This window comes from Topomyia yanbarensis, chromosome 2, assembly GCF_030247195.1.
Source record: "Topomyia yanbarensis strain Yona2022 chromosome 2, ASM3024719v1, whole genome shotgun sequence".
Taxonomy (NCBI): domain Eukaryota; kingdom Metazoa; phylum Arthropoda; class Insecta; order Diptera; family Culicidae; genus Topomyia; species Topomyia yanbarensis.
Window position 1 is genome coordinate 362094527 of NC_080671.1, and position 9404 is coordinate 362103930.

Here is a 9404-nt window from a genome sequence, read left to right on the forward strand (position 1 = left end):
TTCGTTATTCCCAGAAAAACAAAATATTGAAGATAATAGAAGAAGTAAGGAACGGTGAAGGTTGTAAATTCCGCTGTATTGCTGCTGACGATGAGGACCGGAAATGTGGATACGTCCAAACGGTTTTCAACGCAGGAAACTTTAAACGCCACGTAAATACGCATCATGCCGAAGTCGCAAGGCAGCTTGGTTTGGAGTACAGTCCAGAGAAGAAACAAACTGAAGTAACCTCAAAACTTACAGTGAACCGCCAACCAAAAAAATAAAACAAAAACTGTTAGTTGAGACAACCAAGAAAAATATTTTCCTTGGAATATTACAACTCGCTACAAGCTTCAATTTGCCATTGCGCTATCCTGACTGGCAGGGAATGAAGCTACTTGCGGGACCACTTTGGGACGCAGCCGGTGTACGCATGAACAAGCACGTAATTCGAAGGGCTGCTGAATTGATGAGAAGTATTCTAAAAGCGGAAATGAATGGCAAAATAGTTAACTTGAAAATTGACTCAGCCTCTAGACGCTCTCGCTCGGTTTTCGGAGTAAACGTACAGTTCATGGATGAAGAAGATCATGTTCAAATTCGTCAACTCGGTTAGTAGTGATGAGAATTCGGAACATATGTTCTAGATTTCACAAGTTTATCGTAAACATATTTAAGTAATTTGAATGTAAATACAATGTGATATATATCTTAATATTTAGCTGTGCAAGAAATGATTCAACGGCAGACCAAGGAAAATTTAAAAATTGTTATGGAAGAGGTAATGTTGGTCTATGGGTTATCTTCAAAACAGTTGTTAACAATAGCTCATGATAATGGCGCAAATATGTGTGCGGCCGTAAAACTGCTAAAACTAACGATGGAGAGTAACTCAAAATATACAAGCGAACCTTTGAGCTCAATGCTATCGCAGGAATCGGATATTTTGAAGTCAGCTATCGATGGCTCGTGTAAAGCTGAAAAGGAGAGTGATGATGAGCGGACGCTGAGTGATGAAGACGAAGGCGATTGGAATGATGAAAATTTGCAAGAGATTGGCGACGATTTTGATAATGAACAAGAAGGTACTACCAATTACAGTTTTAACCAAAGTGCTGACGAAGAAAATAGCGTCGATTTGGGCGTTCTGAACAGCGTACGATGCGGAGCGCATACGGCGCAGTTGGCTGTTTGGGATGTGGTCCGATTGTATAAAAGTCGGCTTGCAAAAATAAGGTTTGCATCACCATGCGGCATAAAGAGTATAGACAACTTTTTGTGTTGCATAAAATTCCGCTTCCGCCGAAAGTGGTTGAGACAAGATGGAATGTATGGTACATTCTTCTTAAATATTTAAAATCGCTGAAGGAAATGCCCTTCTTATCGATTTTGCAACGTCAAGATACTTCATTTAGTAAGTTTATTATGGTTTTAATGTTTCAGTAGAATATGATAACATTTACTTATTTGAATATTTTTTAATTAATATAATTAAATAATTTATAGATTTATCACTCCACTGGAAGTTTATTACAAGGTTTTGCGATGCATTTGAACCTATGTTCGAATTTACGATGCGGGTTCAAAAGGACCACGTGACGCTATCACAGTTTTATGCTGACTGGCTCGTGTGCCAAGCAAAACTGAGCTCATTTACAGATTGTAGTAATGTTCTAGCTGTAAAGCTCTTAGCTGCAATGGTACGACGAATTGATAAACTGAAAGATAATCCGACATTCAAAGCTTGTCTATACTTAGATCCAAGATTTAATTTCGCTGGATCAGGCAGGATAAATGCTGCAGACAAAATCGAAGCTCAGGTTTGGTTTTCTACGTACTGTTTTAATGAAATATACTAATCTGAACGGTTTCAGAATTTTTTGTTGGCCCTAAACAGAAGACTTGATGATATTGCTGGTGTGGAAAATGAACAAATAGATAGTATTCACGAAATTGACCAGTCAAACAACTTTGTTGAAAACTATATATCTGATTTCTTCAATGAACAACACGCGACGATCGTTCAAAACCAATCGCAAACGGACTCGTTATTGATAGACTTAATGAAGCTGGAATCTCGTGAAAAAATAGCTATCTGTACAACAGTACCTTTTTCCAATTCTCGTGAAGCAGTGCGCCTTGAAGAAAACTCTAAATCATCGTCCTATAAACCATCATCTATCGAACCCACACTTTCCAATGCAGGTCATCTGGATACATCACCGTTTGATATAGTTCAATATTGGAACAAACGAAAATACACCAGTCCCCGATTGTTTCGATTAGCCAGAGTTGTGCTATCAGCGCCGTCAACTCAGGTAACTGTTGAACGACTTTTCAGTCAACTGAAATATGAACTCTCAGACTCCCGGATGCGGTTAAACGAAGTATCCATAAAAGATATAATGGTTTTGAAAATGAATGGAGATTTACTACCAAAAGTAGTAGATATTGTACTAACGGAATATAATGATATATAATTTAATATAATTCATTTCAAGAGATGGAAATAAATAGTATTCAATAAACAAATAGACACATACACTTTTGATTTAGCAGCAGTTATGTACTCAGCGGACAGCCTTCGACCTCAACCAAAGAAACCAACATTCGAAATTAGTATGATGTTAACACAAAATTAAATAAAAATTATGTGCACATTAACGCCACCTGCTGGATGTATTCCATGCTAATATCTCCATCGCTGAGCAGCTCTTCATTTCCCCATAACTTCGCCTAAATCACCATCTCCTGAAACTATCAGACATCCGAGATTTATTATAATGAAGCATGTATTGAATGTTTATAGCTACGGGATTTCATTTTGTCGATTCCTCGGCAGAAGAAATTCGTGCAGTAGGAGATGGTGTACTAAGTTGTAGCGTACATCTGAGTTCTTTCTCATTAATTCATTAATATTTTAAATACCCGGGCATTCAAAGTTTAGTATAGATCTCACATAACACCGATTACCTAAGCGGCAAAGGAAAGTTTTATACTGAGAAACACGGGGAGGCCGATGTGGGAATATGCTTTTTCGCGCTAATATTCAAGAAGCAACATATCGATATTAAATTATTACAAGGTTATTGTAGACCCAGAGCTGCGCTGTCCATATTATAAAAACAAGAAATCTCTGAACACATAATTTGAATCGAGATGTTCTGATTCCTGATTCGATATAAAGCTTGTTCCAATAAATATATCCATCACAAGACACTCGTTTAAGAAGTTCTCATGCAAAAACATGGTATCAATTTTTGGATTTTAGATGGACGGGAAATAAATAAACACACTCCTTAATTATATCTACACAACGTCTACGATAGTTGTGAGTACAAACTGTTTAAAAGTCATAATAAGTTGATCTTGATATTTGGCGAATTACAATTACGAATTAAATTTTTTGATTCATCGACGCTAAATTCTCACTCGTGAAGCTAATCAATTTGTTGTTGGCATGCTGCCATTCAATACCGAATGAATATTGTATAGAGCTTTGATAATCTAAGGCATGAAAATGAAGAAATAAAACAAACTGTTATGTCGTTGCTTACTACTCGCCTACTACAAAATGAAACCGCTAAAGGGTACAAGCCAAATTGAAGCTCTTCTGGTTCGTAACTAATGGCATATTCGTTTTTGACAGTGCACTACACCGGTGTAGTCGGTGCTACACTCATTCAAACTTGGGTGTAATCAGTCTATCTCTTTCTTTGCACTACACCGGTGTAGCACCAAGAAAAAACGAAAACGCCATAAGAGTAACTCATTGTTGATCAATAGATTTTTCATCAATTAACATCACTGTCGTCCTCTATCTGGTCGATCCACCGTGCTAGCTGTGCGCCCCGTCTTCTTGTTCCTGTAGGGTCGCCCTCAAGTACCATCTTCACCGGGTCGTCGTCCGATATTCTTACGACGTGTCCAGTCCACCGCAAACGTCATAAGTTTGCGGTATTCACGATGGATGGTTCTTCCAGCAGCTGATGCAACTCATGGTTCATTCGTCTGCGCCACGTTCCGTCTTCCATCTGCACGCCACCATAGATAGTACGCAACACCTTTCGTTCGAAAACTCCAAGGGCGCGTTGGTCCTCCACGAGCATAGTCTAGGTCTCGTGGCCGTAGAAGACCACCGGTCTAATCAGCGTCTTGTAGATAATCAACTTCGTGCGGCGGCGAATTTTGTTCGATCGGAGCGTCCTCCGGAGTTCAAAGTAGGCACGATTTCCCGCCCTGATCCATCTCTGAATTTCTCTGCTGGTATTATTGTCGGCGGTTACCAGTGAGCCCAAATACACGAATTCGTCGACCATCTCGATTTCGTCGCCGTCAATCCGAACTCGGGATGGGAGGTTCACATTGTCGTCTCTGAAACTCTTCCTCTCATGTGCGTCGAAACGTTGATGGCAAGTCCAATCCTGCTGGCTACAGCCTTCAGTTACGTTTCCGACATCGCTTAAAGTTCCGTGCCATTATGTCAATGTCATCGGCGAAGCCAAGAAGCTGAACGGACTTCCTGAAGATCGTGCCACTCGTGTCTATCTCCGCTCTCCTTATTACACCTTTTAACGCAACGTTGAACAGCAGACACGATAGAACATCACATTGCCGTAACCCTCTTCGAGATTTAAAGGGACTCGAGAGTGTCTCTGATACTCAAACAACACACATCACCCGATCCATTCGTCACTTTGACTAATCGTGTTAGTGTCGTGTACATATCGGTTTGCCGTAGCCTTTGGCGAACTGTTCTGCTTCACTCAGAACTTCCGTGTTTCGTTTACGCGGTACAGTTGGTCGGTGTTAAGTCAGACCGGACTAAGTAACATTGTGTTGATTTCTAGAGAAAACAAGTTTAAAGTTTGAATCGCAGCATCTTTTACATTACAATTTGAAAATTTTTTTTGTAACAATTCATGCTTATTCCGGAAAAAGTGGAAGGTGGCCAAAGAAATTCTTCATAGAATGCAATCTCATTTTTTTATAATTTGCGACTTAGTCCGGTCTGACTTAACACCGACCAGTTGTTCCATCGCTTCGCGATCTCGTTCCTCCTGTTGGCGCTTCTTTCTCCGGAGGACCGAGGTGTGCCTGTTCCGTGCTTGTTTGTATCGCTCCACATTCTGTCTCGTTCCGTTCTGCAGCATCCTCGCCCGTGCTGCCTTCTTCTCCTCTATTAACTGTTTACATTCGTCATCGAACCAGTCGTTTCCTCGATTCGGAATCGCTGTACCTAGTTCCGCTTGCCACAGCCGTTTGGTTGAAAAACCTGCCTTTCCGGAAGCCGAAATGCATGTTGGACTATGCAGAACTACTCTCTTGAACAGTTTTCTGATTGAATTCAACAGACATATTAACCTATACACTGAAGGATCCCCAAGATGCTTTTGGCATATTTATGTCATTCAACTTCAAAATCATAACCGTACGCTCTCATCTTATGCTTAACACCACTCATTAAGTTCTGTACAACATCTGGCTGCAGTTTCTTCTGTACGGAAGCCTACTTTTTCTTCATGTCTTCCTCAGATGTCATGTCCTTGGCTACGAAAGCTTCATGCTACTCCAGAACAACATTTGAATAGTGGCACGAGCTAGATCCGACCAGAAGATCGTAGGGCTTCCATGTTGCTTCAACGGAGGAGGTTGATCTGCCCGTTTATAGTCCCCCGGTAGTCACCAACGGCGCATTCCGTTTGCCACATGAGCAGATCGTGTACCAAATCATTAATTTATTGGTGAACTTGGAAAATTTCTGTTTTCTTACTTTCTCCGAAACATCAAAATTGTGCTAGGCGGTGAAGAAGAGTACCCGCGGAAGCTACCGGAAGTTCGCCTTAACGTAAGTCTCATCATCCACGATGAGAAAATGAGGCTTCGTCAGCATCTGGGTGTGCAGTTTCCGGACCCGTGACTTTCCCACCGTATTTATCCGTTCGTCATGATTTGGATCCTTCTGGACTTTGTTCGTATGCAGCCCCTCCCGGTCCTAGGCTCTCTGAATGAAAGACTTGTACAGATTCAACTGTTTGGCCACATCCCTGACCGAAGCATTGGGATACCGCCTAAACGCTTTCACTACACGCTTGTGCTCCTGATCGTTATTAGAACATCCATTCTGACCGCATTTTTCCTTCCGTTCGGTGCTCAGAGCTAACGTCACATACGGAGGAGGGGGAGTAAGCTAGGTCGTTGCGTAACATGTTTTTACAGAACATTTTTTTTTTTCGAAGAATTTGTTACGTAATAGGGGAGGGGGGGGGGAGATAAAGAAATTTGTGACAATTTGTTACATGGGGGGAGGGGAGTCAGCTTTGGGCAATTTTCGCGTTACGTAATTTATGAATGGTCCCTTACTTCAGAATATCAAGACATACATACATAAACTATTAAATATCAACCTATCGATCCAACGGAAGCTTTTTTGACACAGTACATAGTGCCTCAAACGATCTTCACACTCCAACCAACTAATTTTAACCACTTGTTTCTCTTTTGTTTTGTTTTAGGAAAACCTAACCAAAGCCCTGCAGGAGTTCAAACGGGACAAACTGAATCGGCAGAATGCACGGCTCAGTTTGGCTAACAGTGTGTACGACAATCCGAGTATGCCTCGGCGCAAGATCATGCTGAGTGTCGGTGCCAACAACTATCGGCCCCCACTGGAGCGGTCCAAATCGGCTCCGAAATTAATGGCAATCGAGGAAATGATCGGTGAAGAAGATGAGGACGACATGCCACTTGGGGGTACTTCGAGCAAAGCTTCCAAAGGTCCTGGAGCTGTGGGTGAAGAATTCAGAGCGTGCTGTAAAGAGGATGCACTGTTTCCATCTACGACTCTGGGTAGGCGAAGGTGCCGTCGGGGACACTCGATCCGGAGGAGCCGGTTGAGAAATTCGTTCAAGTCGCCCAAAGCCGTCGAAGCCAAAGTACCGTTGAATAATGAAAATATAGTACAGGATAGCCCAATGAACAAGTCGATGGATTCGATATTGGATACAATTAAACAGGAGGAAGACGAGGAACAAGTGACTGAAGCTGGGGAAGCAACTACGGATAGTCAAGGTACAAGAAGTAAGATACGTGATTCGAATTCTTCAGAGGAAGATTTCGAGACACTGCTACGTAACTACAATTATAATTCCAAAGAACCTTTGTCGTCGGAGCTTATATCTTATTTTGATATGAAACTAAGCCCAAAGGTAGCCTCCAGCATGCATGACCTGAGTTGTCTTCAGCTGAAAGAAGAAGCTGAAACGGGAAGAAGATTAGATGATGCTAGACTAGCCCTAAGTTTGGACGACCTTGACACTTACCACCAGGAGGATCCTGAACATGAAGAATCGGAAGACGATGTGTTCTTCAATCAGAACGAAGTACTCGAAATGCTTCGTAGTGCAGCCGAATCGGCAAATAGTTTTATCGCCGGCGAGAAAGCTGATTTGATGAGTTTGCTCCAGGAAACCCCCAGTGGTGGTGACGATACTGCTCCTCCATCGTTACTCTGCGTAACAAACAAGATCACCGGTAACTCGGACAGTGATGAAGGTTCCATTTCTAGTGGCTGTGAAACTTCCAGTACCGTGACTACCAACACCGACGAGTCCGCAGCGACCATCCTCATAAAACCTTGTTCCGTTCTCGAAAGGGTTCGAAGCTTCGAGCAACTCGCCGAGCATCAAGTGATCCATGAACCGATTGGCGAGAAAACTCCTCTAAGCAGACATCGTCTCGATAATAACGTATTTAAACGTAGCATTACCTTCCCAGCTCCTGGTGTGAAAACGAGTTTTCTTCTCCCCGTCACCTCCATGATTGTCCATGAAGAGGAACCTTTGGACTCGTACACCGAGACAGTCGGTAGGACAAAACCGTCCTCAACTTGCAACGGAAGTATCCCACCACGCCGACTAAAATCGACGGTTGCTGCCGTTAATACAGAACTGATAAATCACCTACAGGCGATCGATTCCGATTCGGACCTCAGTGATGAATCCGGTTACGTGGAATTCCAAGACCATCAACCACCGACCAAGTCAGTAAAAGCCTAGGTCTGAATATCCTGTACTGAGCCCATAAGCAAAGATCTAGTGATTTAGCTTTATTTCTGTGTTGTTTGATGTAAATGAGTAGAGGTAGAAATCATAACAAAAATTAAACGTTTATTCTGCAAATTATTTTTAGTAGTTCCGCCTTACACGGTAGGGTACAGGGTTCTACCACAGGTTAATACGGAAATCATGTGTCTTTACTAAAACTGTTATTTGTATAAACTGTTTCCCTTCCAGAGCACAGAGACAGGAAAGAAAACCTTATACCAAATAATTTATTGTACTAACAATATTGGTTAGTGTTTACGGAATACTTTCCTTAGAAAGAAGACCAGTAGTTAATTGTTAATGGGGCTTATTAGTACATGTTGTAGGAGCCAAGTGATTAGCCTTCACATCTCACAAACGGGGTCAAACAAAGATAGGGAGATTCAAGTTTCTTGAGTAATCGTAGGACATAGTTAATATAGTGGAAAAGATACATCCTTCACTGAAACAAAACATTCGCAATTTGTACAAGTTGTTTTATGTACGTACATAGAAGCTAATCCAGGCGCTAGTACCAAAACGATCGTCATGCAGCATGATTGTTTATGTTTTGGAAATATCTACCTTTTGGGACCGTCGGAGAAAACCGAATTATGAATCTTTATAACATGTATTGAACGGAAGGACTTAAATTTGCAGAACTGTGAAATTATACTAAATGAAAAGATTACAAATTACACAAATATGGATGACTATATTTATTAATAGTTGATATTATTAAATGTCTAAATCAAGGAAAACTGGAAAATAAACTATAGGAAAAAGCAAGATGTTGTTTTGTTTATGATGATGTTTATTTATTTATCAGATCTTCAGCAGTTGTTGATTCAATCTTGAAATATGTCTTCGGAAAGTCGATCTAGCCTTTCCAGAAAGAACGCTCCTTCCACATCACCACTTGCTATCGTCCGGAGAAGGCCCATAGAGATATTTGTTTCGAGATGGAACAACTATCACCATAACTGCAGCGTCGAAGCAAACAAACAAACTACACAAAGTCTTTCCCAAGTGCCAGTCGCTGTCGGTAGTTCTGGAAGCAATCGTGTAGTAGTTTCGACAGCGGCTGGCACTGTGGGGCTAGATGTCCCAGAGGTCAGTCCAATTTCAATTCATCTCCGAGCGAATTGTGTTGCAGTTTCTACCGTTACAGATGTGACCAGCAGTAACCGGTTTGGAGAAGAAGTGAAGAAAGTAGCTTCCCCACTTTATCATGAAGGGATCGACCGAGGGGAAGAGGACTGTCCCTACCTCCCGGATATACAGTCCTCGCAATTCTCATCCTGGCTTTCCGCCGGCGAAGATACTTCACAACAACAG

The 9404-nt window shown here is 41.7% G+C and overlaps 1 protein-coding gene across 1 annotated transcript in view; it reads left to right on the top strand.

The window, feature by feature from the left end:
* LOC131684390 (uncharacterized) overlaps positions 1 to 8855 on the top strand; it is a 150843-nt gene extending 141988 nt beyond the window's left edge. Inside the window, exon 3 of the mRNA XM_058967236.1 lies at positions 6498 to 8855. Coding sequence (XP_058823219.1) covers positions 6498 to 8039 — 1542 coding nt within the window. The 3' untranslated portion in view covers positions 8040 to 8855. The remainder of the gene's footprint in view (positions 1 to 6497) is intronic.
* Positions 8856 to 9404: the final 549 nt, after the last annotated feature.